This window comes from Myotis yumanensis, unplaced genomic scaffold (assembly GCF_028538775.1).
Source record: "Myotis yumanensis isolate MYYU_CA2020_CCGP unplaced genomic scaffold, mMyoYum1.0.hap1 SCAF_16, whole genome shotgun sequence".
In the NCBI taxonomy this organism is placed as follows: domain Eukaryota; kingdom Metazoa; phylum Chordata; class Mammalia; order Chiroptera; family Vespertilionidae; genus Myotis; species Myotis yumanensis.
Genome location: NW_027223767.1, coordinates 37,279,692 through 37,307,019, shown reverse-complemented (window position 1 = coordinate 37,307,019; position 27,328 = coordinate 37,279,692). Strand labels below are relative to the sequence as shown.

At 47.7% G+C, this 27,328-nt stretch overlaps 1 protein-coding gene across 7 annotated transcripts in view; it reads left to right on the top strand.

The window, feature by feature from the left end:
- Nucleotides 1-26,080, top strand: part of LOC138994480 (uncharacterized) — a 46,475-nt gene extending 20,395 nt beyond the window's left edge. For 2 of the 7 annotated variants that reach the window (XM_070394448.1, XM_070394447.1), the window contains 5 exons: nucleotides 5,315-5,534; nucleotides 13,043-13,239; nucleotides 20,927-21,057; nucleotides 23,713-23,862; nucleotides 25,843-26,080. In XM_070394448.1, the coding sequence (XP_070250549.1) occupies nucleotides 5,479-5,534; nucleotides 13,043-13,239; nucleotides 20,927-21,057; nucleotides 23,713-23,862; nucleotides 25,843-26,076 (768 nt within the window). In that variant the 5' untranslated portion in view covers nucleotides 5,315-5,478 and the 3' untranslated portion in view covers nucleotides 26,077-26,080. Of the gene's footprint in view, nucleotides 1-5,314; nucleotides 5,535-5,556; nucleotides 6,030-13,042; nucleotides 13,240-20,926; nucleotides 21,058-23,687; nucleotides 23,863-25,842 lie in introns of those variants that run through there. The other 5 variants (XM_070394445.1, XM_070394451.1, XM_070394444.1 and 2 more) reach the window with 5 other exon arrangements.
- Nucleotides 26,081-27,328: the final 1,248 nt, after the last annotated feature.

Here is a 27,328-nt window from a genome sequence, read left to right as displayed (position 1 = left end):
CTCTCCATGGGATATATCTTAGCTGGGGATGACTGTTCACTTTTTGACCTCCTCGCTCCCACCAGTGTGGATGGAGAAATCATCCTGTGGAACGTGGAGACTGTCGCTGCTTCAGAAAGTCACTGTGTGTCCCTCTCAGAGAGAGATGTGCAATGACAAAGGAAGCTTAGGAGAGACTGTGCTGGCTTCCCTCCAAGTGACATTAATTGGCGATTAGGTGAAAAAGGAACCTTTGTGCTAATAGGCTGTCCTTCCCATAACCATTTATATTCACTATTTTGACATAAATTTCAGGAGCTATCATTTCATAGGAAAGATTCCTATTACCTCCTTCCTGCAATATCACCTGAATGGACTGGGTAAATCCGCAGGCTTCTCCTCATGTTTTTGACTACCCTGAGACTTGTCAGGTGATACACCTTGGTAGTTTCGGAGTGGCCCCCGCAAAACTGGAAAATCTGTTCTTGACCTATCAAACCATTCCATTGAACAACTTTGCGAAGCTGCCTGCCTGCCTGGGGAAAAAAATTAACAGGCTGGTAGCAAACGATGACCTGAATATTATCCCTAAGGATCTAGAGTTGCTGTTTTTAAAAAAAAAATTAATGAGTTAATTATCTCTTGGGCATTTACTTGTAGACCCATATTTTCTATCATGTGCTATATCTGTTTTTATAAACATCCATACGGTAGACTGAATGGTGTTGAGTCCTAACACCCAATGTGATGGTATTTGGCGGTGGGGCCTTTGGGAGATGGTTAGGCTGTGAGGGTGGAGCCCTCATGAAGGGGATTAGTGCCCTCATGAAAGAGGCCGCTGAGAGCTCCCTTGCCCCGACTGCCAGTTGAGGACACAGCAAAAAGATGGCAGTGTCTGATCTGAGAAACAGGTCTTCCCCAGACACCAAATCTGCCAGCACCCTGCTCTAGGATTTCCCAGCCTCTAAGAACTGTGAGAAATCGTGTTTATAAGCCATCCAGTGTAGGGTATTGTGTGATAGCAGCCCAAAAGGACTAAGACGATCAATCTTTCCAGCAGACATTGGTTACTTTTTGGTCAGAAGTAATGGAACAGCATGAAAGTATCTCCAGTGTTTAGGTAAATACCTGGGCTCATGTCCTGGACCTACCACTAACCAGTACGCAGTGGTACACGGTTTTATAATCTCTGGACTTCCGTTTCTCCCACTTCTAGAATGGAGGTAACTGTAGCTCCCCAGACAGAATTGTTGGAGAGGTCACATGGGAAAATGCCCACGAATCTCCTTTATGAAGGAGGTATACTGATGTTAATTACAGTACTGCTCTCAGAGATCACAGGGGACTGGCCACCAGATTCCAGAGGATCATTAAAATCCAACTCTAGGCACCAGCAAAATCCCACTGCTTACATCAAAACATCATAGTGTGGCATTTAACTATTTAGTTTTGAACCTCAGAAATGTACTTCAGTCAAACTGAGAAGGACTGGAAGATTCTTGCGTAATCTATACATGCGTCGAAGTAGCTAAGCTTTTCTTAATTCTTCCTTAAGGAATAGGGTGAGGGTTAAGCCACCCCCGTGATCATGTTTCCTCCTGACATCACGTGAAATCAACACTTCTTCCGTGCAAAACTCCTCAGATCCACCTGATTCATAAAGAATAAGAACATTACCCCAGAGGAGATGACAGTAAACCTATAACATCCTCCCCCTTATGTATGCCTGAGGCAGGCTACATGAGCTGCCTACTTCTTTATTTTAAGTTTATTTCACTCTGGAGCTCTGACTCCCTTCAGAGCCCTTCCAGAGAGGTCTGGGGTCCCCAGAGAGTGTCTCCTGCTGGCCTCTATGAAGAACTTGTTTCTTGGGCCTCCTACAAATAGACCCACCCCCGTAACCCTTCTGGTCTCCAAGCGACCCTTAAACCCTAGGGTACATATAGTATCTACCATTCACCAAGCTAGGACCTATCTACACATGGTCCCCACGGGAGGCAGCACAGCACATAGAGCCAAGCTGTTGGGATCAGACAGACCCAGAATCAAACCCAGGCACAGGCACCTACTAACTCTGTGACACTGAGTAAGTTGCTTGACCTTTCTGAGCCTCGTATTCCATGTAAATAATCGTATCTATTCAGAACCCAAAAGATTTTTATATTATTTCTGAAATACTTACACACAATTTACTAAGTGATTATCAAGTATCAACATAGTTCATTCTAACAAGCCTTTCATGTAGGTTCTATGATTACCCTCATTTTATAGATGAGGCCATTCAGCATAGAGAGGTTTAGGTACAGTCACTTACTCAGGGTCACACAGCTAATCAGAGACAGAGGTAAGATTCGAACACAGGCATCTGGCTACTGGATTCTTGTTCTTAACTACCATCCCAACCAATTTCTCAGAGCCAAACAAGGAAGTATTTTTTATACTTTTGTTACGATGGAAATTTTCAAACACAAAAGTAGTGAGAATCCCTTGTACCCAGCATTCAGCTTAAACAAGTATCAACATCCCACTGCTGTAAACAAAGAGGTTTTTAATTTGTATTTTCCTTAAGTTGCAATAAAAAATATTTGTGTTGTTCTTTTTGATCTTGCTTAAGTCACTGGCTAAATTTAGGTAATTTCCTTTGGTTTCCTTGCACAATCATAAAAACAAGACGGCGGGTTCTTATTTTTGTCCAGTGCTTTTACAATGACATTTGGATGTTCCTTGGTACAGTTTAATCGGTACATTGACTTCGTTATTCCATTGAATTTTTCAGGGGACTTTTTAGACAAGCGGTCAGATTGCTGTGATCCCCATTTTACAAAAGGCTCCAATGAAGCCCAGAGAGCTTAAGGAATTTAGCCACGTCACATTCCTAGTAAGCGGAGGAGGATATCGAAAAACAAGTTGATTTTTAACGTTTTCAATTGACGTATTCTCTGGACATTAATATAGAGCAGAAAAGTAGCGGTCTCTGGAATTTGATAGGTGTCAGCCACTCTTCTCACGTACGATCTTAGACAGACAACTCTCTGAGTCTTCTACTCCTTGTCATTAAAATGGACAAGTAATACTCACATCACAGGTTTATTGCAATGATTATATTTTTAATTATTATATTATGTTAAATATTAATTATAAATATATACATATGCATAGAATCAACATATATGCATGTGTAAGAGTGTGTGCATGTGTGTGTGTGTATCACCCATACCATGACAATACCACCGCACATGCTCATTAAAATCACTTCCTTTCCTCCCTTCGAGATGAGCTCAATCTGAAGAAAATCTTCCCAAACCTTTTCAGCATTAAGATATTGACCGCAGTCCGTGTACGCTTTCATTCTTCCCCCATTTTTTTTACTGCTTTGGGGCTCAGTCGCCCCATTGCACTGAGGATGTCCCAGTAGTTTTATCAATGACATTCTTTACCTCTTTGGAAAATCTGAGCCAAATCTCCATGATTTCATTTGAATTTTGTTTCCTCTTGAAAGCCGCTTAGAGATTTATATGCTTTCACAAAAAGAATCATTTGTCTCTGATGACTAAATAAAAGAACACACCACAAAATCTGCCCCCCGCCTCCCAGTAGGCCTTTTCTAAGTCAAATAAACACACTCATGGCTTTGCATTTTCCTTCCATGTTTATCAATAGAGTTTATTAAGGTCATCATAGATGATTCATTTCTAGTTCAAGTTTCTTAGACTTTAACAGTGAAGGAACATTTTGTCTTGGGTGACTGGAAACGTCATCTCCTCGTTTCTGTCCTCATGTTTGCACTTAAACTACTCTCTTAAATCAGTAAAATCATCAAGTGACTTTAAAAAAAGAAATTCAAGAAAAACAGCTCTTTCTACTTGCTCCATTCCATGAGCAAAGTTCCCTACTTTGGAATGGATGGCACAGGGTCCAGGGCAGGTTGGCACTCAATATATTGTTGAATGAATGACATCATCTGAGCATTAATGAAGTCTATGAATTACTACTTTTTCAAGAAATCTGTTACAATTCTTTTCCACACATATGTGAGCTCATAGTTGTTTTCAAGTAGTAATCATTTGGAAACTTGTTTAGTGAATAGGGAGTAATAATGTTTAATGGACATATTGATCATCTTATGCAAATAGATATTTTTAAGTAGAAGAAAAAATGCACTATTTTAGTGTAAGTCTCTCTGTGTCTCTCACACACATTCTAGAACACACCTGGAGCTCAGGTGAGTTTACCTGGGAGAAAAATAAAGTCATCAGAGTTGAGACTCTTGGTAGGACGATTATAGAAATAGAATATATAACTCCCAAAAGTGTAGATGGAGGGAGTAAGTAGATGAAATAAGATATAGTTCACTGAAAAAGTCAGGAATAAGGGTGGGAGGGCAAAGAAAAGGTATAATAATTGGAAAAAGTAATATGCCAGACATTGGTACAAGTAGATCTTAGTCAGAATAAAGATACATAGTTTATACTAGAAAAATACTGATCAAAATAAAGATGTTCTAATCATGTAAGTGTCAAATAGAATAGACTTTAAAAGAAAAAATTATTGTTTAGGAGCAAGGAAGGTTATCACATACTATATCAGAAAAGCATAAGCAACTAAAGACAAATATCAGCAATATAGCCTTAAAATATTAGGTTGAGCCATATAAAATTGTCAATATTTGACTGACCTCCAAAAGCACTAATTTCATATAAAGTGAAAGTCAATAGAATTATGAAAAATTAAATTTCGTAAAGTGTTATTTTAACATGTATCTGTTACAAACTGGTTGATCAAGTGACCAAATAATTAATAATGAGCAATATTTGAGCAACATGATTAAGACGCTTTATAAAATCCACATATTTAGAATTTTATCTCAACTCTTAAATAATCTGCATTCTTTTCAAGAAACATTTCAAAACTTGAACACATACTAGGCCATAAAGGATATCTCAGTAAATATCAAAGAAGTGACAAAACATATGGACTATATTCTTTGGCCCTCAATACAATAAAATGAGAACTCAATACCCTCCTCCCAAAATAGCCCAAAATACTTTTGTATATTTGGAAACTAAAAGTGGTTCTAAATCATTCATAAGTCATGATAGAAATTAGAAATGATGCCAACCTGGTTTATCATGATCTGATTTCCCCATATTATTCAGTCAGTGTAATTTCACATCTGGTAATGCCAGGCAAACTAATATTGCAGACTTCAAGAACAAAACAAAAAAAACCTGAGTTTTCAGTGGGGAAAAAAAAACTATAAAGTCTTATTTTACCTGTTTGTCCATAAATTTTGTGTCTGGATTTTATTCAGTATCCTCTCCATTTTCTTCCCCAGGGCTCATCTCAGAAGTGCCCTCTCTTTCTTCACCGTTGAAAAGCCCACAGGCGCATTACCATCTGTGTGGAGTGCTTCTCATGTGGCCCCAAGGCCCGAACCATCCAAGGCTTTTCTGAAAACACCTGCACACTGTGGGCTACTGAGGGAAGCGCCCTGGGGATATGTGGGGAGACGACAGAATGGCCCCTCACAATACCAGCTGCTTTCATTTCCCACGGTAGGTTTTGCAATCCATAATACAGTGGGGCCTTGACTTACGAGTTTAATTCGTTCCGTGACGGAGCTCGTAACTCAAATTACTCATATGTTAAATCTTAAAGTGAACAAGTGAGACAGGTGATGCTGGGCTGATGTTGTGGCGTTCACTGTGACGTTCGCTGCGCCAACTAGCGGTGGGGTATCTGAAGCTGGCTCGTAACCCGAATTTTAGCTCGCAACTCAAAGCAAAAAATCGGCCGAGAGAGACTCGTTAGTCGGGACACTCGTAAGTCAAGGCCCCACTGTATCACATCTAAGTTAGCCCTGGCAGGCGGTCTTGTTGCACTAGGGCATCTCGCTACTCATGGATGTGGGTGGGTATGACCCTGTCTCTTTAGAGTTCCAGGTAAATGGATCAAGCACCTGTTGAGAACAACATTTACTTCCTAATCAAGAGCAATATGCATCTGAGCAGGGGAATGTGTTTTCCTTCACTGCTCACTTCCCAGTCCAGGTAAAACACTTTCTTATAATGCCACGGGCATTAGAACCCAGGGGGCAGGGGGGCAGAATATGCAGAGCTGAGCAAAGCTAAAATCCCTTCTTTAGGACTTCAGTTAGAAAGACCTAGGGATTCCATCTGCAACATTCTTCCAAGAATATCACAATGTCAATGTTCCAAAGAAGTCTAGAGCCCCAGAATCGGGGTCTAGGATACCAGAGAAAGGATGGCGAGGCAGGCCCATGAGTCCTGGGGTTTTGTATAAGGGCAAAGGCTAAGAAGTAGGACACAAAGTGAAATCCTGTCAACACTGTTGAATCGGAACAGCAGCCAAGAATGTCCCATTTCACGCACTGGAAGGTCTCCCAAGTAAGCAAAACCCTGAAGCGATATGACAATGTCAGGTAATCAGCTCATCTCTCTTTTCCTCTCTGTGACCCGGGACACACTCTGAATGTAGTAGCGCAGTCTTTCTGAGTCAGAGGCGTGGGCCAATCTGTCAGCCAGTATTTTAATAACGTGGATAAGGAAACCATAAAAAAAAAAATAGGCGCACGTCCTTGCCGTAGGGGAGAGGGCATATGGATTTTTTTCTTTCCGTATGAATTTCCTTCCATGTCATTATATTAGAAATAATGTAATGGGTAAAAGTCATCATTGTATTAGACGAGATTCATCCACCACCCCAAATCTGACCCTGTGGTTCAAAGGGAAAAGTCCAGTGTAAAGAGTCAACCTCGTGAGGAAGTCAAGGAGCGGCATCAACCTTTACACAGACCACCCAGAGATGTTGAGAAAAGCGAAACTCCCTTCTCAGTGTTCTCTTGTTCTGGAGCCCCCTGGCCCTCTCCTGTCAGAGAAAAAGAAAAATCACCCATTCGGGGTAACTTTCTCTGCTCTTGTTGGAAACATTTCACTTTGAGAGGAACTCAGCCTCATTCGGGTAAAGACCCAGTCAACTCAAAGGCTGTTTCTACCCTCTCTCAAGGGGTCACTGGTCCCCTCGTCCTTCCCAACATGGTATCTGGGTGTGGAGGAAGTTGAAATACCCTCGTGGCAGGGGTCCTTCGCTACAAGCTGGTCTTGTGCTTAAAGGTCCCGGGCTGTTGTTTACTTAGATGTGGCTAATCTCACGGTCCTCCTTGAGCATCCTGCTGGCATCTCCTGGCAAATCCTCAAGTTCCTGTGACCCCTCACATCATCCGGTCCCCGTGCTTTGAGGCCCTTGGCTTCGTTGCCCTGGCCACAGGTCTATGCCGGACACTGCTGCCTTCAACACCTTGGGGGCCTCTAACCAGAGCAGACAGGGGACTCTGGGCCATGAGAAACCCTCGACTCTGGCTGTTCCGCCACCTCCAAACCTTGGGCCACACAGTGGAAGCAGAGAATGAGCCAAGATGCGCTGACTCTCCCCCAGCTTTCTGGGCTTCCTGGGAGGGTTTCTGACGCCTCATTAACCCCCCGCCCCAGTTTTGCTTAAGCATGGTGGGGTGGCGGTCACTTCTCAGTGACCAAGCTGAGATGCTCAACGCTGGCTCTACCCTGGCCGAGGTGCCCTCCCATCTCCCGTGGCAACGCTTTCGACTTCCTCTTCCAGTCTGGTAGACATCTCTCCAAGTCATTTCCTCTGCCTGCTCAGCACCAGGGTTTTGATCCTGCTTGATCTAGCCTGGCTCTCTATATGTTCAAGGAAACCTCTAGAAATGTAGAAAGCCCCCTCTCTCTTCACAAAGCCTGATTTGCACCTCGCTGTGGATTCGACATGCCACCTTGAGACTGGGACCTGCATCTGAGTCACCACTGCTGGGGGCCGCCCGGAATGGTGGGGTCCCTGTGCCACCTGACAGTCTTGTAATCCACACTGCAGAGGGAAGGTCTCCAGTTTTTAATTTAATTGTTCAATTTAACATTTTCATTCACTGTAAACAATGCGTGAGTTGAAGTTAGCACACCAGGAGCTTCCAGTTTGCAACCTTTGCTAGAAACCCCATCCCAGCGCCCCAGCACTCCAGCACCTTCTACCCTTGGCTGTGAAGTTTGTCCCCAGCCTTTACCGGATTATGATCCAGAATGTGTTTCCTGTCACACAGACAACCATAATGTTTGTAAGTTTAGGAAGAGTGACATGATGGACTGTGGGTGGATACCAGCGTGAATGAGGCAGCAAGCGAAGACCTTCACCTGTGTGGTATCGCTTCGTCTCCACAACAGCCTGCAATTTACATGTAGACCATTATCCACACTCTCAGATGAAGTTACCTGGTTCAGGGACGGCAAGTCCCGAGCCTGAAGCCACAAAATAGAAAACAGCAGAGCTAAGGAGTCATCTCAGGCATCTCTGACCGCAACACTTCAGCTCTTTCTATCAAAAGTAGACAACTTCCCCCTGTACAACCCTGAGGCTCTATGCGTGCAAACCAGAAACCCACCGGACAGTTACTGGGGACAACCTCGAGATAATACAGTTTGCGTTGCAGGCAAATTCACGCACCTCCCAAATATTATGCTTCCTACAAGCACCCCCGGCACCTGCAGACACCAAAGAGGAGGAGATAAGCCAGTGATGGCAAACCTATGACACGCGTGTCAGAGGTGACACACGAACTCAATTTTTGGTTGATGTTTCTTTGTGAAATGGCATTTAAATATATAAAATAAATATCAAAAATATGTCTTTGTTTTACTATAGTTGCAAATATAAAAAAAATTTCTATATGTGACACGGCACCAGAGTTAAGTTAGGGTTTTTCAATGCTGACACGCCGAGCTCAAAAGTTTCGCCATCACTGAGATAAGCAAAGTAAAGAGAGGGCCGGCGTGTGCTCGGAAGAGGCAGGCTGGTAGAAAAGTCAACAGAATCGGCTGAGAATGAATGGGGAGGCAGAGACTCGGCTGAGGAAATGCTAAGAGGTGTCGCCTTTCATTTCTTTTTTTTCCATATCTGATTTACAGAGAAATGTCACTTTTGGAGTGGCTTTTTAAAAAATGGGTTCCACTCACAGGACAACATTAAATCAGCAGATGGTAGCATCCCCTAGGCACGTCTTGTGAGGCCCATGCACTTCCTCCTCTCTTTGCATCATAATTCTCGTCCTCCTTTCCAAAAGTTTCTGACATCCCTCTCAGCACACGCAGTTCTCAGACTCCCTGCACCCATATCTCATCGAGCAATTTTATTCCGACGCAGGAATAAAGTCCGGTCGGACAGGATGCTGCGAAGGAAAGAACCCATGCTTACATATTCCCATAGGCTCTGTCAGTCACTAGATTTATTGTCAGCCCTTAAATCATCTCTAATTCTCAGCTTGTGTCTAGCTCCACCTCATGTTCTTCCAACTGTTTCTATCATGACTTCTAAACTTAAAACAATAAATTCAAAGTGAGTCTTTTCTGAACAACATAAACGGATGAACAAAAATAGAACCAGAGACATAGAAGCATCGAACAGACTGTCCAACTGATGAGGGAAGGCAGGGGAGGGGGATGGTGGTCAGAGATCAACCAAAGGATTTGTATGCATGCATATGAGCATAACCGATGGACACCGACAGTAGGGGGGTGAGGGCATGTGTTGGGGGGTGGGAGTGGCCGGGGAGAGGTCAATGGGGGGAAAAGGAGACTCATGTAATACTTTAAACAATAAAGAATTTAAATTAAAAATAATAAATAAATAAAAGTGAGCCTTTTCAAGAGGCTTATTGCCAAGGGACTTGTTTCTACATGGAAGCAGCGGGTGTCCCTAATTAACAAGTTCAAAATGGACTCTCATCCCCCACCTTCCCACACAACAGCTGTTCCTCTCCCAACGCCCCCATCACTCTGAGCAGCACCGTCCTCCACCCTCTTCTTCAGATCAGAACACCAGCAGGTCTCTTGAGTCTTCCTTTCCCTGTCCCCTCTAGCCAACACATCAGCAAGTCTTGTCCAGCCTACCTCCAACCACACCCCACCCCCCATCCCACCCTCTTCTCTCCATCTCCAGTGATGCTATCCCAGGGCAGGCGACCATCACCTCTCACCTGGATGAAAGCAACCAGCCCCCCCCCCCCCCCCCCCCCGCCTCCCTGCTCCTCCCTCACTCTCCAGTCTGTTTTTCATAGATTAACCAGCCTAATCCTCATAAAATGCAAATCCAATCGTGGCATTTCCCCCTGGCTTCCCATTGCTTGAGAATAAAAATCTGAAATCCTGAACATTTCTTGTGAGGCTGTGCCTGACCTGGCTCTGGTCTCTCTCCAGCCTCCTCCCATGGCTCTCTCTCTCCTCTCCCCTCTCACCACTCTGGCTTGTTTTCTCCTTATTTATTACAAGCCCTTGAGTGTCTCAAAGCCTTTACAATTGCTGTTTCCTCTGCCTGGAATACTCATCTTCCAGATTCTATTTGAATGGTTTCTTCTTATCCTTCAGTTCTTAGCTCCTAATTCTTTTGGCCAAGAACGTTTCTAACTACCCCATCCTTGATAGATACTCACTCTGTCTCCCTTGTTTATTTCCCTTCATAAACTACAATTGCTTCACTTATATATTTACTAACGAACTATGTTGTTCCCACTCTAGCACCCAACAGAGAGCCTGAGGCATCACAGAACAGAAAATGAGTGTTGAATGAGCAGAGCCCACAGACACCATCCTACAGCCCCAATAAAGCACACAGCAGAGTCCAAGTGAGGGAAATGTCACTGCCTGATTGTGAAAGCAAACAGCTAGTTAAACTTACAAAAACATGCTTTCCGTTAAAATCACAGAAGATATTTTCTAACTCATTATGCTGAGCTGGGGAGCGACATGCAAAGATAATAAACACATTTAATTTGAAACAGGTGGCAATCTGGTCAGTTCCCCACTGGTTGCTTGACTTGGGGCCCTTTGAAAAGCATTCTTGTCTCTTTGACGTCTTCTGAGTATAATTTTTATGGGCTAGAATGGGCTCCGGTGGTGGTCACCCCAGCTCCCCAGCAGTCACTTGAAGACCCTATTCATCTTGACAAGACAAAGCTTACCTGAGCAAATGAGTCCGTGGGCCCACACTCATTTGCATATCTGTCTGGGTCTGGTACATGATTATTCTTAGCTACAACTTTAAACACAAGCAACCCTAACCCTAATCCAGTCAGTGGAAGAGTTTTGTTTTTCTAAAAAACTACCCAGGACACAGAGTGCTTAAGATGGATCTTTTGAGAAGAGCAAGTAGGGACACTGTTATTTCTAAATACTTAATTGTTGTTTTCTAATTCTCACCTTTAGGATGCTGGTTTTCAGATTAAGTTTCTTTGGCTTTCAGGGGGGAAAAATAAACCCTCACTAGATGTTACAACTTGGTGTTTCTGCAGATGGGCTGACTGAATGATGCCAAAACAAAATCATATCCTGCTCTCTGAGCCCTTACTGTAGCAGAATATTTTTAATGAACCCCAGATGCAACCTTCATGGGTACAGAATCACCCCCTTGAGTGTCTGCTCCTGAGTCTGCTCATCACTGTAGATCTGGGCTGATTAAACATGTCCCCCAGTTCCAACTTTCCCTTCCACATGGTTAATATTTGGAATCTACTGTCTTTTGTTTCCCTCTACCTTCACCTAATACTTTGTCATCCATCCATCCATCCATCCATCCATCCATCCAATATGAATTGAACCAGACACCGTCCTGCATACTAGGGATACACTGGTGAGCAAGATCGCGTCTATGACCTCATGGAACATAAAATCTAATAGTGGATATAGGCACGAAGATGGACTGTTTATTGCACAGTTGTTCATTACTAGATAGAGATACTGTATGTTAAAGATGATAGAGGCTGGTGGGAGGGCAAGTCTACATCTAAGAGTGAGAGTTGAGGGGTATGGTGGACAGCACCGTAAAGTATCTCATAGGAGTTCGCCAGGAGGAGAGGGGTGCAGAGGAAAGTGGTACATTCCAGGTGGAAGGACAAACACAAGCCAAGTCATGGAAGCCTGAGAGCCCACAGCATGTCCTGAGCACTGGGGTGGTTCTGCTGGTGAAACAGCACTAGGGGAGGCGTGGAAGAGAGAATGGAGGAGTGAGCAGGGTCAGATCAGGAAGGACCTTCTGGGTCTCACCAAGTGGGGTGACTTGGATTTTTGAGAGCAGAGAACTGTTTAATACTTGCCCCAAATGTACAGTAAACACATAATTGTTATGATGGGAAATGGGAAAAAAGGAACAGTAAACACAATTTGACCTGCAGTACATTAATCCTATCCCATAAAGGTGATATACTAGTTCTTAGATATTTCCTGACCTGCAGTGTTTCATTCCTATAAGAACTGTCTTCTTTCTAATATATATGTGTATGTCTGTTTGTGTGTGCATGCATGCACACACGTGTTTAATTCTTTGGTGTTATCATTGGAAGCATTATATGTAGAACACCTGTTCTTCATGTGTCCTGCTGCTTGGGAGACATTCCCACCCTTTGTCATTATGACTATCTATATATAGAAATGCTTAAGCTACTGTCTGACCACCTGACCATCCGACTGTCTGACCGTCTGGTAGCTATGACGTGCAATGATCACCAGGGGGCAGACGCTCAATGCACAGGCATGGAAACATGGAACAGACTGATGAATCTCAGAGGGAAGTGGGGAGGGGAGAGGGCGGGAAGAGATTAACCAAAGATCCTATTTGCATACCAGAGGCTTGGTGCACAGATTCGTGCACTAGTGGCGTCCCTTGGTCTGGCCTGCAGGGATTGGGCCCAAACCGGCTCTCTGACATCCCCCGAGGGGTCCTGGATTGCAAGAGGGTGCAGGCCAGGCCAAGGGACCCCCATCAGTGCATGAATCTGTGCACCGGCCTCTAGTATGCAAATAAGCAAAAATAAGCTGAAAGCATCCGTTTCTTTTCCTTCCAGATTAAATACATGTTCATTAAGTTGGGGGTCCCACTTCAGCTCCTTCCTCTTCTGACCACTTGCGGGGCCACTCCCATGGGGCTGTTGCATCACTCAGCACATCACACCTGATGGTGTGGTTTTTTAATTTTATTGTTTTATGTCTAGAGTTCCCCATGAGAGGAAGAAAGAGAACAAGAAGCATGAAGAGCCGCCTGAAGGCCTGGCCCAGCCTCATGGCCAGCTGCTGGAGAAGGGCGAGGGTGTCCACATCCCTGAGGACAGAACAGAGGACACAGGAGGTGACCAGTCTACTGAGGAAGGCCCTCCTCTCAGCAAAACAGAAGCACGAAAAGATGCCAGAGGTAGGGCCAGCCCAGGGCTAGGGACCCAGTCCTGGTGCACCTGCTGGTATCCTCCCGTTTTATGAAACAGGGTCCTGGAGTAGGAGCCTTCTGGGCCGGGGGCAGAGCGGATGTGAGAGGAAACAATTAAAGTTGTAAACCGAAGCTCTGCAGAGCTACTGCTGTTTATGGCAACTCCTGGCTCAAAAGCTCTCATTTCCAGATTTAAGTATTATCTGGTTTTGGGCCAAAGAGAACCGCTCCCAATGAAGCCAAAGGCTGTGCATGTCAATGAGCTGAATAGCCACACACTAGGGCCCGGGTCCCTGAGGGTCAGCCTCGTCTTTTCCATGAATCTGACTCTTGGAAGGAACAGCGAGCGCTCCGTCTCCAAGGGGATGGCTTGCTTCTGGCCAAGGGCCCACAAAGCCTTACCCCATTCATTGCCTTTATTTGTGTAGAGACGGGCCCTTCCATGTTGGGCTCAGTCTCTAAGCCCAGCAAAGCACACACCTGAGCCCCGGGCACATCCCTTGAAGGCAGGGACCAGCCACCAGCCAATGAGGTATCTCAAGTAGGAGGAACAAATCGCACCCTTGCAGGCGGCTCCCAAAGCTCTCATTTACCAACCTTGAGTTAGACGTAGGGAGTAGTAGCCTGTATTGTTTGTGCCCAGAGAGCTGGGGAAGGTGCAGAGGCAGCACATCCTTGCCTTTCCATCTGTGCCTCTAGCTAAAGAAATCAAACCTTTGGCAAATACATCTATGTTTCTGCCAAGTGTGCCTTGCTGATCGAGGAAGGAAAAGCCAGAAAGTGTTTCTTAGGTGAAAAGGTATCTTTAAGCCTCATTTGTTAACCGGCAGATGCAGCTCTTTCTGGTTATTAGCATAGACCTATCACTCCAAGTGTTACACGCAGTGACAAATTGCAGTTGCCAAAGGGGATACATCAATTCTCCTAATTACCTTTAGAGTCCCATTCACAGAATCAGAAAGGGTGTCTAGTTACATCGACGCCGCTCATTTTTTTTGAAAATCAGTTTCAATCCCCTCATAGTCGTCTTGGTTTTAGTCACATTCAGACCAATGAGAGCGGTGACGACGTAAACCAGGGAAGACCGAGGCTGGAAAATGGGTCTTTTGCAAAGCCTGGTCTTACTCCCCAGGACGGAAACCAGTGATTAAGGAGAATTGCAGGGTAAGAAAAGATGCAGCAAAAGTAGGAGAGAGAGGCCGGGGGAGAGACCCTTTATCTTAGTGAAGCCAGTGCAAAGTCTTCGTTGCACATGGAGTTCAGAATGAGCGTCAACTTGGGAGAAACTGCCTCCCAGCTCAGACACTTTCTGAGGCTCTGCCCATGACTGACAGCTTTTGCAGACACCCCCACACAGTTATATGGACCCCCCCCACTCTCCCAGACTTCCCAATGCGTAGTCCTCTCCACTTCTGTTTAGAGGTCAAAGCCCCCCTGGCTCAGTTACCTTAGTTTCCTGAAGCAACCATTTACACAAAGGCAGCTAAGTGACAAGAACTGCAGAGTGCGAGGACACAGAAATGGAGTCGTCTGGTCATTCAGTGACTTTGTTGAGCACCCACTCTCTGTCAGGCACTGTTCCAGGTGCTGAAAATGCCTCGGTGGATGACATTGATGAAGAAGGTCAAAGAGACTCACGCAGGGAACGCATTCAGGGGCCCATTCCATTCCCCAACTGGTCTCCAGCCTCAGAGAGCCATGCTGGGGGACGGTGAACGGAGCACCGCCCCCTCCCATTTACAGTCCAGTCTGGGCCACATAAATACCTCGGGATGTCCGTGCTGGCTCCCCGAGGGCAGGGCTGTGGGAGCCTGCAGCTCCGAATCCACAGTCTGCACCCAAGTGAGCTCATCTGGTTCTTATTTTCCTCCCACTTGAAAATGATTAGCATTTTCTTCCAGTTGGGGGGTTCTTACCCACTTCTGTCCCCAAAAGGCTCAGGAAATTACAAAGCAAGTTTTCCAACAGATGCTTTGACCAGCGTCAGACGGTCCTACACAGCTGCCAAGTCGCTCTCGCTACATCTAGTAGGCCTGGCACGTTACGACGTCAAAGGCGGCCTGAGTGGGTGGGTCACTTGCTTGTGGAATGCCCAGCTGCCCTAGGCGGTTGGCCCTCAGTGTCCAAGGAGACCCCTGAACCCACAGAGCTTGTGCTGGACAAGAGATCCTGGCAGGAAAGACCCATGCACATAAGATGTAAAGATTGGCAGTGGAGTGGTGTGTGTGTATGTGTGTGTCAGAGAGAGAGAGAGAGAGAGAGAGAGAGAGAGAGAGAGAGAGAGAGAGAGATTTTCAGAAATATTCAAAAAGAAATGGGCTACCACAGCAATTTTTGGAATCTCTGTGCAGGGAATAGCGGGGTGACTGTATTTGAAGAACCTGCTGCCACTCCCCAACCAGAAAGCCACGTGTTGCACAAAATGTGAACCACAGCCCTTGCCTATCACCCGCTTCTGCTCCAGGGTATCTGGGGAGACTTGGGAGATTGCAGATCAAAGGGAGGGTTTGCTCCAATTTGTCGGAGGCAGGAAAACACATCACTGAGACCAATATTGAGTAACCGAGCATCCTGCCTACCCATGCTCACCGCCACTGGATGGGTGAGCCCTGCATGACTTCGTGTTTGTTTCTTCTGAAAAGAACAAATGACTGAAAAAGGAAGGAGAGTCGATAGAGCAAAGGCTCAAGAAGAATGCTGTGTGGCTCTGTGCATCTCATCCCAGATCTTAGTGCCTTGTTTTTTTTGTTTTGTTTTGTTTTGTTTTCCTTTTGCAAGATGGAGCTCATCTGACTCAGAGCATCGAAGAATCACACATTAGGAGAGATCTTAAAGGCTGTAGTCTGGCCACTGCAGTCTGACACATAGTAGGTGCTAAATAATGCTTGAGTTCACCAATGGTGAAGTCATTGAGAGAAGGAAGCAGCCTGGGAATGTATGCTGGCAGCCCTGTGCAACATTCCTGCAAACGGTAGTTCAATCACGTGTAAATATCACCCGCGATGGACCGCCTATTGGTGGTCCAAACCTGCCCCCCACCCCCTACTGTGGATCCCTGGCCAAGTCCTTCAGCTTCTCTGTACCAGGACTCCCTCTCGGGTGTGTTAGTGAGCTATTCCCATGTGTCCAGTTATCACAAACTTAGCAGCTTAAAACAACACCTGCTTTTATCTCACTTTCTGTAGGTTAGGGGTCTGGGCACAACTTAGCTGGGTCCTCTGCTCAGGGTCTTCTCCGAGGCTCAGGGTCATTGACAGGATCCATTTACTTGCAGCAGTAGAACTGACAGTGGCTTTCTCCGCTTGGTGGCCCAGTGGGTTGGAGCATCATCCCGTACACTGAAAGGTTGTGGTTTTGATTCCCAATCAGGGCACATACCTAGGTTGTGGGTTCAATCTCCAGTAAGGTACATGGGGGTGTGGGGGAGAGAAGGACAACTGATTGATGTTTCTCTCTCACATTGATGTTTCTGTCTCTCTTTCTCTCTCCCTTCTTCTCTCTAAAATTAACAAAAACATATTATCAGGTGAGGATTAAAAAAAAAAAAAGCAAGCCCAGCAAGACATGAGTATAACTTCTCAACCCTCTTTGAAAGGGCTCACCTAATGAGGTCAGGCCCACCCAAGATAAGTTCCCTTTTTATTAATCTAAAGTCAACTGATTAGAGACCTTAATTACACCTGCAGAATTAGAGACCTTAATTACACCTTCATCTTTGCCATAAATGTAACATAATCAGGAGTCATATCCATATTCACAGGTCCTACCCACACTCAAGCAGAGAAGATAATACAGAAAACGCATAATTAGGGAAGAATCTTGGGGCCACCTTAGAATGCTGCCTACCACACCCTGCCCTGGAGATACTGAGGGGACCTGTCTCATATGGTTGCTCTGAAGACTAATGAGATAGTGACTGTAACAGTACGTGACCAGCCGGCAGCAGCTGCTATAATTATTTTAGCATTTTTGAGCATCTGCTCCATGGCAGGCCCCATCGTAGGAGCTGGGGATTCGGAATAAAATAACGCCAACATTGCTCTGAAGGAAATCGTGGCATTTCCCTAACACTCATATTGCCTCACCCCCGCCCCATGCGAAAGTTGGCAAACAGCCATAAAGCTTTACTCCAACTAAATGACTGTGGGATACAAAGGCTCAGAGTTTTCTCCGCCTGTGAAAGCCACGGTCAGAAAGAAAAAGTGCTGACTTCAATCAGATACTGTCATCCACGGGATTATCATTTCCACCCTCAAGAGCCGCCGGCTTTGGCCACTGATGGCGCAGATGGACTCGAACTCTCGCCCGATGGTTCTTAGCCGCGGCTGCACACATTGGAGTCACCCGCAGGGTCTGGGCATCTCCCATCTGCCACAGCTCGCATACCTTTGGCCTGGGGCGTGTCCTTGCATTGGAATTGTTTTTAAGCCCCTCTCCCCAGGAGTCGCCAACAGTCCACCAGGGATGAGAGCTGCTGCTGGGGCTGAAGTGTGAATGGTCTGGACGCTAAATTCCCCTTAAAGCAGTGGTTCTCAACCTTCCTAACGCCACGACCCTTTAATACAGTTCCTCATGTTGTGGTGACCCCCAACCATAAAATTATTTTCGTTGCTACTTCATCACTGTAATTTTGCTACTGTGATGAATCGTCATGTAAATATCTGATATGCAGGATGTATTTTCATTGTTACAAGTTGAACATAATTAAAGCATAGTGATTAATCACAAAAACAATATGTAATTATGTATGTGTTTTCCGATGGTCTTAGGCGACCCCTGTGAAAGAGTCATTTGACCCCCAAAGGGGTTGTGACCCACAGGTTGAGAACTGCTGCCTTAAAGAGAAACTGCTGAGAACATGACATGCCAAAGAGACATGAGCAGCAATAAAGCATTTTTTCATTGGCTCCCAGCAAAGATATTGAAATTTACCACACATCACACCTTTTCAAGCCACTCTGCTATTAAATATACATATATTTTATTGATTTCAGAGAGGGAGAGGGAGAGAGAGAGAAACATCAAAGATGAGAGAGAATCATTGATTGGCTGCCTCTTGCATGCCCCACACTGGGGATCAATCCTGCAACTCGGGTATATGCCCTTGACCAGAATCGAACCCAGGACCCTTCACTCCACAGGCCGACGCTCTATCCACTGAGCCAAACCGCTAGGGCCCCTCTGGCAGACAGCTCACCTACTAGCTGGGATAGCGTTGAGAAAAGATTAAAATGCCCACCTTGCCCAGAAAGCTGCTGGTGCCCGGCTTGCTTTCTGCTTGCTCATGCGATGCTTACACCTACATGTATAAAGCACCCACTGTGTGCCAAGCTTCATGCCGGGTACGGGGCTTCAATGATCTGTAGAACCCAAACTCCGCCTCCCAGACCTCGGCATCCAACGCCGAAGACGCGCCCTAAGGATGGAAAGCATGGAGCTCATTGTTAGGTTACGAATGCTCATTTTCAAAACTTCCTCAGTCTTCTCTGACCCTGTGTATTTCCCTTCAGGATTTAATTGCGTCCAGAGCGCAGCCTCTTTCCAACATCCCTTCCTGCTTCCCCCGCCAGCATCCCTCCCAAAGAAAAATTACTACCACAGATAAGAACTGAAAAATGGCCCAAATGCTCTCATTATTTCACAAGGAAAAAGAGCAAAGGAAGTGGCAGCCTCATCCTCCCCCACCCCCCTATAACCTCCAGATCCTTCTCGGGTACCAAGGGGCACACCTCCTGAGCTGGGTGGACGTGGGCCCCTCCTCCTGCCGGCTGGTCCTGGAGGAGCGGTTGCCAGCGCAGCATCAAGCAGACGCGATGGACCGGGAGGCTCTGGCAGAGCCCACGGAAGCTGCGTTCCTGGGGAAGGTCGCACTGAGCCAGGGCAGCTGTGCGAGACAGAGAGCCACGTGCGGTCCGCTGTGGTGACATGAAGACTGGATTCGTTCACCTCCGGGCTGAAGGGGGACTCTGCCCCCAGAACACCACAGGCTCCTCCAAAGCCCCGAGACACAACCCGAGACAGTTCAGCTGGAAGGAAACCAAAGCTCCTGTTCAGACAAAATCTTCCCCAGCACCCCCCGCCCCCTCTCCTCTGTGTCACACACACTGACCGAGAGTCTGCCACGTCCAGGACATCGTGCGAGGCTGTGCCAGCCGCCGCCACCCCTCCCACCAAGGGAGGCCTTTACAATGTCAGCGTTTCACGACGACCTCAAAGAGTAAGTGTTTGGGCTGACCCCACAAAGTCATTTTTTAACATATATTTTTATGGATTTCAGAGAGGGAAGGGGAGGGAGAGAGAGATAGGAATGTTAATGATGAGAGAGAATCATTGATCAGCTGCCTCTTTCATGCCTCTCACTGGGGATGGAGCCCACCACCCTGGCATGTGACTGGGAATTGAACCTGACCTCCTTGTTCGTAGGTTGTTGCTCAGCCGCTGAGCCACGCCAGCTGAGGATACAGTCATTCTGAGTTGTTTTTTTATACCTCCTCTGACATCCTGGGGAGACGGCTCAGCCGGGCTCACGCACTCTTTAAATTCCTCGAGAAGAGCAGTGCTTCACTTCGGGCCTTGGGAGCTTCCCGAGACAGCGCCCGGGTTCCCACCCTGGCTCTCCACATCAGCTCCTGAAAGGTGGGGGAAGGAAATGAGCACCACCCAAGGTCGTGGCTGGGAGAGGAAGACGTCAAAGGAAACAGAGATGCAGGCTTGCCGTTACCTAGCTCTTCGCTGCAAACGTGTGGGGGACAACTGCCTGGCAGCGACAGGAAGTTAGACGGCACCGAGCTGAGGCGGAACTGCATCGCACCCCTGGACGCTGGCCAGCACGGAAATGAATGACTAAGGGACAGCAGAGACTTCACTTTTGGGTTCCTTTCTTCCTTTATTTCCTTCAGTCCTCCCTCCCTCTCTTCCTCTCTCTCCCACAGGCCAAACGCGTCCTGCGACCTGTTCTTGGATGGCTTGCAAAGTAGGAACGGACTTACCATTTTTAAATGATTGAAAAGGAAACCAAAACTATATGACACTTTTTCGTGCCCATAAATAAAGCTTTATTGAAACATAGCTGCACCTACTCATTTACATGTTCTCGATGGCTACTACTTTTGTGCCGCCACAGCCGTGTTGCATAGCTGCCATGTTGTATAGTTGCAACAGAGTCCGCATGGCCCACAAAGCCTAAAATATTTACTATCTGGCCCTCAACAGAGAGAGTTTGCTGACCTCTGCACAAAAGTGAAAGAATAATTCTGCACAAACGCAGAAGGATGAGAGGGTCGCATGCTTCCTTCTTCAGTTAGCCTAGTTAAATGGCCATGTGGCGCCCTTAGTTATCTTCTCTTCAGTTAACCCCTCAGAGTCAGAATCAACTCCACTCATGTGGCCTTGGCAAGACCACTTGCCCATCCTTCCCCTGCGGAGAGAGAGGCCCCGCCTGCCCACCACGTCCTCAGCTTCCAGAGAGAGCAGATCAGAACGTCCTGTGGCCTCCATCTGTGTCCCAGTAAGAGCTTTCCTGGCCCTGGGTTGAGGGGCTGCTCCCTTCTGCACAAGCCTCTTGCTTGTTACGCTTTGGGGTCAACCCCAGAGACGTCAACCCCGGTCCAGGCGGGGAAGATGCGAGCACTGGGCGTGGGAGTCTGCAATGTGGCGTTTCTCTCCTCGTCTCCAGGAACACACTTGAAGCTGCCGACCCCCCTGGGACCTGTGTATCCACTGTTCATCTCGAGTCCGAGCTCCAAAGCTGTGGGACGAAGCTGGCAACTGTCCCCTCCCGCGGCAAAGAACTTCCAAATACACGACGTAAGTCTCCCCAGGGCCCCTCTCCTCCCTCGGCCCTGCAGGCTGAGAGGTGAGACTGTGCCCCACACAGGGGTGAGCTGAGCAAACGAGGTGCCGATGGTTTCTCTCAACCGTTGACCCCATCCCACCCCCATCACCTCCTGCCTCCACGTGAGGCCGGTGCACAGAGAGAGATGAAGCCCTGAGCACAGGTCATACTGCGTTGTGAATCTCATCAGGGTTCCCCGAAAGAAGAAAAGTCCTCAAAATTGGACAGTTTTCTGAGGCCCTGAATGGTCTCTCCCCCCCCCACCCCAGGTACCTCTGTTCTCCCCCAATTGCTGCTACATTTCCACTGAGTGAGAGGCGAGTCTTCACCCCCTGCCTCACCCTCCGGTTCACAGGCTCATTTTGTTTTGTGTGAAGGAGGCGTTTTTGGAAAGCTCGGTGGTAATCTAATCCTCTCCCTACTGTCGTACCATCCAGAAATGGCCATCAATCGCTCCTCACGTGACAAACCTCTGTTGAGCACTTAGCACGTGACATGTCATCCATCCAAGGTGGTAAAACGCAGGCTCTGCTTTTGAGGACCCCGGGGTGTAGTTGGGACATAACTGGGTAGAGAGACCTCGCAGTAAGTCAGGTGGGGGACACAGGGAGATGGTGTGGAAGCCCAGAGGAGGAGCTAGCTCTGACGGGGGTCAGACACTTCCTTGGAAGCCAACATCAGAATTCTGAAAGGGGAGTCGGGGAGGCAGGAGAGGAACAGAAGGGGGCTGATCTGGCAGGAAAGGAGGTGCATGCAGGTTTTGGCTCCTCTGGAAAATGTCCTGGTGGTCATGATGGTGATGACGGCCTTCCTAAACAGAGGCGCCATGACAGGTCGGGGAAGGAGCAGACAGAAGGGTCCAGGGGTGGAGGACTCTCTCATCTTTCACGGGATACACCTCTGCGCTCAGTCGGCTCCAGCCGATCCAGAGTGATGGGGCTGGTCTGGCCCGTGAAGGTCCACTGGCACCTGTCTGTCCGTCCTCAAGGTGGACTCTGGGGCCGCCTTCCTTGGAACAGTCACCCCTGAAGCCACGCATGTGAATTTAAACTGGAGGCAAGAGAAGGTGACAGAGGCCGCGGGAAGTCCTCTCACCTGCTGGGTCTCACTGTTTCCGTTTGGGATGTGGGATGTTGACCTGTAATGTCCCTAGGGGCCTCCGATGTCAGCTCCTCTGTCCCCGCTGCCTCCAGAGCTGCCATCGCAGTGCCCGCCTGGGCAGTGCTGGAAGAAATAAACCAACACATTCGTTTCCTGCTGTGTGGGAGGCAGGAAATGGTCCAACCCCCTAATTGGGATGAGGTTCCTGCGGTGTGTCCAGCCGCCCACTCCTCAGCACACCCCCACTCCCCAGGTGTCTCAGCGAGAAAGGCGGGTGCACCCGGCCATCAGAAGCCAGGCTGCATCTACCACCACCACCTTGCCAACCATTTCCCTGCCTCTGTGGGGCGTAAAAGAATCGATACGTAGCCCTGGAAGGTCTGTTCAGTGGTTAGAGCATTGGCCCGAGGACCGAAGGTTTGAGGGTCCGATTCCTAGTTAAGGGCATGTATCTTGTTTGTTAGTTCGTCCCCGGGGTCGGTCAGGGCACGTGCAGGAGGCAACCAGTCTATGTGTCTCACACATCGATGTTTCTCTCTCTATCTCTCACCCTCCTCCCTCCTCCCTCCCACTCGCTTTCTAAAGATCAATGGAAAAAATATCCTTGGGTGAGGATTGAAAAAAAAAAAAGAATCAATACGTACAGAGAGGCAGTGTTTGCTGCGCCTCCTCTGCACCCAAGGGGGGGCCGAGCATGTCCGGGGTGGGCCCTGTGGCCAAGAATCAGACTGGACCTCACTCACCCTCTGGCCACACACGCAGAGCAAGAAGGCCCCAGCTCTTCCGGAGAAACTGATGGACAGTTTGCAGGACTCGGTTGTTAGTCCAGAGAGGCGAGGCCAGAGGAGAGAGGGCAGGTGAGGGCGAGGTGGCCGGGGACCGGGGAAACCAGTTGAGAACAAGCATCAGAGCAGCCGTGGGCACCCAGCAGGTGGTGCCTTCGGCAGAGAGCAGGGACGGTGCCGGGCAAGGAAGCTCTCTGGCTTGGGCGGTCCGCTGGGCACCCTGTGTCAGTGTCTCTCCAAGTGGAATGCAAACGGGGCTCCTTTGCTCCTCAGTTTCTAATAGAAGTGAGGTTAGAATCCCAAGAGGGGACCCTGCAGCACACAATCACACGTCGGAGCCTGCCTCCGGCCTTCAGCAAGGATGGCCGTCGGTTGGTGGCATTCTTGGCAGCCAGGGTCCCACGAACCACGCCATTTCGAGGATGGAAATGACCTCAGTCACTGAACCACCATAGAGGTGGGTGGTGAGTCGAGGTCCTACAGTGAGTGGCACAGTCAGAATAGAACTCGGTGCCCTGACCCCCAATCTGCTGTGCAGATCCAGCAACTCATGGAGCGGACGGCCCTTTTCTCTACCTCCCAAGGCTGTAGGCCGTTAAGAAAGGCAAATGGCGGTCCGCCTAGTGCAGGAGAGGCGTGAAGAAGTGCCTGTTTTAAGCAGTACGCCCTGACTTGTGGGAGCTGGTGGGACGCGCTCTCTGGGCTCCTCACCGCAGGTGCCCGTGGCCCGTCCCCCCCCAGCAGGGCCCTTTCCGGGACCTCCTGGACATGAAGACAGAGAAGAGACTGGCCGGCTGGAAGGAGCGTCGCAGTCGCTACGGGGACATCAACATGCACAAATGCTATCAGCTCGGGCAGGTCTTCACCCCTTTCCGGGCCCTCGCCACCATGGTAAGCTCGCTTTTCTTCTGGGAAGGGTTTCGAAGTCCTTTGGTGAGACCGGTGACAAATGTCAACCCTTTCCCCTTTTGTGGGATGGATGAGTCCGTTCCGGCCACGCAAATGCTGCACAACCAACTTCCCCCCAAACTCAGCGGCTTGCCCTCCCAAGCATCTGTGCTTCTCACTCGCTCTTCTGCAGAGAAATAGCCTCATTCCGCTTCTGTTTACTGTGAGCTCCCCGGGCAGGAGGGAGCAGGGCATCGAGAACAATAACCTCATTGGCCACAAGAGGCTGACTCTAGCCACCTGAAGGTCAGTGGCCTGAGGTGGAGGGGGGGTCTGAAGGCAGCTGTGATGCTCAGAAATACCCATTTCAAGGGGAGGAAAAAGTCTGGGGAAAGAAGATTCTGTAATGATGAAAGATGGTTCCGTTCCCATCCCTTTATCTCATCTGTTACCTTCTGGGCCCAAGTCAATTCAAGTGGGACCATTCCCAAAGGCATTTCCTTGGAAGTATTGTTCTAACTGTGCATATGTTCTAGCTGTACATATGTTCTAGCTGTACATATGTTCTAGCTGTGCATATGTTCTAGCTGTACATATGTTCTAGCTGTACATGTACTCTAGCTGTACATATGTTCTAGCTGTACATATATTTTAGCTGTACATGTACTTTAGCTGCACATATGTTCTAGCTATACATATATTCTAGCTATACATATGTTCTAGCTGTGCATATGTTCTAGCTGTGCATATGTTCTAGCTGTACATATATGATAGCTGTACATTCTTGGGATTCTAAAATCTGGGTGTGCAAATGAATCACTGGGGAAGATTGGTCCCAACATAGGGCCCCAGTTTGGAGGGTCTTGGGTGATGCCTTGGAATTTTCTTTTTTAACATAGTCTCTCTCCACCACCTTTATGGAACATGACTCAGTCAATGCGTCCCAACCCTGTTCATGCCATCAGCACCCCGAAGTCTGAAGGGGGCCATTGTTCAGGCCGCCTGTAACCCACTCACAGCTCCAGTGCGCACAGGAACCCAGGCAGTTAATCTTCACCCCCAAGCCAATCAGATCAGAAAATTTGGGGGCAGGTCCCAGGCATCAGCATGTTTTAAAGTCTCTTGATTCGATGACCAACCCGCCCAGTTTTCCCAGGACTGACTCTCACACTTTTCTCGGAATTTCCCATCTTTTGCCACTAAAAGTCCTGAGTCCCAGGAAACCCCTCAATTTTTGTTTTAAAACTGAAAGTCTCGAGTCCTTGAAATTTGTACAAACTAGATGGTGAGTCCCTCTATCCAGGCACGATTTTAATGCATAGCCAAGTTTCAAAGGACTGCTCTCTGAACATTCTAGAAATTAGCCCCAATTCCTCATGTCACAGTTGCTGCCCATCTATCCATTCACTAACCAACATTCCTTAGGCATGTACACAGCCCGGAGCTGAGAACTTTGGAGGACCCAGCAATGAAAATCTCAGTCCTACCCCCAAGGAGCTTCTAGTCTGCTAGGGATACCGAGTCATGAGCCAAAACCATGCTGCAGACACAAGTATGATGCCACATTAATAAGAACAGCTCCATAAATGGATAGACCCAGAAGGAGACAAGGGGTCTCCAAATATGAGCTGCTTTCTGCTAAATCCAACCCCCAAGGTCATGATGAAGAGCAAAGCCTGCACATAGGGACACCCTCTCGACTCACAGTGCCACCTGGGAAGAGCAGATCGTCCATGTATTGGGAGCAATCGTCCCCATGTATTGAGTTCTTCCTATGTGCCAGGTATAGTGCTAAAGACTTCCCAGGTCCTGATTCTTGGGACCTCTACCCCATTAACATCATTTTATCAAGGAGGACGCAAAAGATGAGGCGTGTTAAGTAACTTGCCAGCCAGTGGCGGAGGCAGGATGAGCCTGCTGTGCTGGAACAGGTGCTCCCGACCTCCACGCGTTATTTCATTGCCGTTATTCTCTGCCTCGTAGGAGATGCGAAGGCTGGTATTTCCCCAACACCTGCCCATGAGTCTGCACATGCGCAAAATGGGCATTTCGTGCACCGATGAAAGGACTCTCCGAGACTTACCTTTGTCTTCCACAGAGCTGGGCTGGGGAATGGATGACAACACCCATGAGAAAGAGAAACCAGCGAGCCATGTTAGAGCACCTTTATTCCCCCCAATAGTTAAAGCGGCAAAATTTAAAAACATGAAAAAATAAAAATTACGTAACTCCTTTCCGGCCCTTTGCTGCAAGGCTTTGCATTAAAACGCTTGAATCCCAGGGATTTGGGAATGCTAAAACATTCGCACACCTGACATGTGGATAAGTTGAAGAGTTCCGCCAGCATGCCTCTGTGTGGACATTTGGAGGAGGGTAGAACAATTAGGAGCTGTAATACTCACCTAGAATGGAATCTTCGGTAAGTACACTTTTCTCAAAAGTCTAAAGGTAGGGGGAGGGGATGGTTACAGTTCAATAAGTCAAGGACCCCACTTTTCCCGTCTTTCTGGTCTACCATCCCCAGAGTGTTGGATGATAACCTCAGGATTTGTTCCTCATGGCCAAACACCACATCCTCACATGTGTGCGTACACACACACAGATGGAGAACCTCTTCCAAGAACCACTCAACAGATTTCTTGGCAATGCTCCTTGGCCAGGATGGTAAGGCTTGCCCAGGCCATAACGCCAAAGGAAGCTGGGAAGGTAAATATTGGGTATTTACAAGGAGGCAAGTTCTAGCACCAGGAAAGGAAAGTAGGACAATGGCTGGTGGGAAAGTAATTCAGATCTGCCACAGTGGGACACTGGGTGGATGGTCGTGTGGTTTGCTAGACTAGGATTATTCTTCCGGGCTGGGCTGGAGGCGTGTATACCACCATCTCTATGCAAACCTGAACTCCAAGTTGCAAGACACAGTCCTAGCAACAAACTACTGGAACTGGGCTCATGGGGAACTTGCAAACAGCCTGCACTTTTATCATTTGTTTGACATCAGGTATTTGCAAACGAGGCTCGTTCTTTCTAAAAGCACACCTGGGTCTCAGACCTTCCATATCCTTAAGAAGCAAAACCAAACAGAACCCCCCCACCCCCGCCCGGTTTATTGTGCCTTGTTCCTATTTCTTGCCGACTAGAACTAAATGTTGCCATACGCTCCGAAAATGCCCAGTGTTGGCATGTTGTTGTTGTTGTTTTTTAATTTAGTTTTATCTGGTCAGGGCACAGAGCCTTCAGCTAAGGAACCCTGTAATCTGTCCTTCACGAAGAACCATATAATTGAGCAATTGCCGTAATCGCTGAGGGCTGCTGTGTGGACAGTAAGCTTTGGGGTATTTCCCAATATTTTTTCTGGAAATGCCAGGAAAGGGAAGGCTCGCGTGGAGTCTTGGGCCCCGGTGTCCTTCCTCCAGGAGTAACGAAGGTGAGGACAGGGGCCTCGGTAAGCCGAGTGGATCCTGCACCCAGC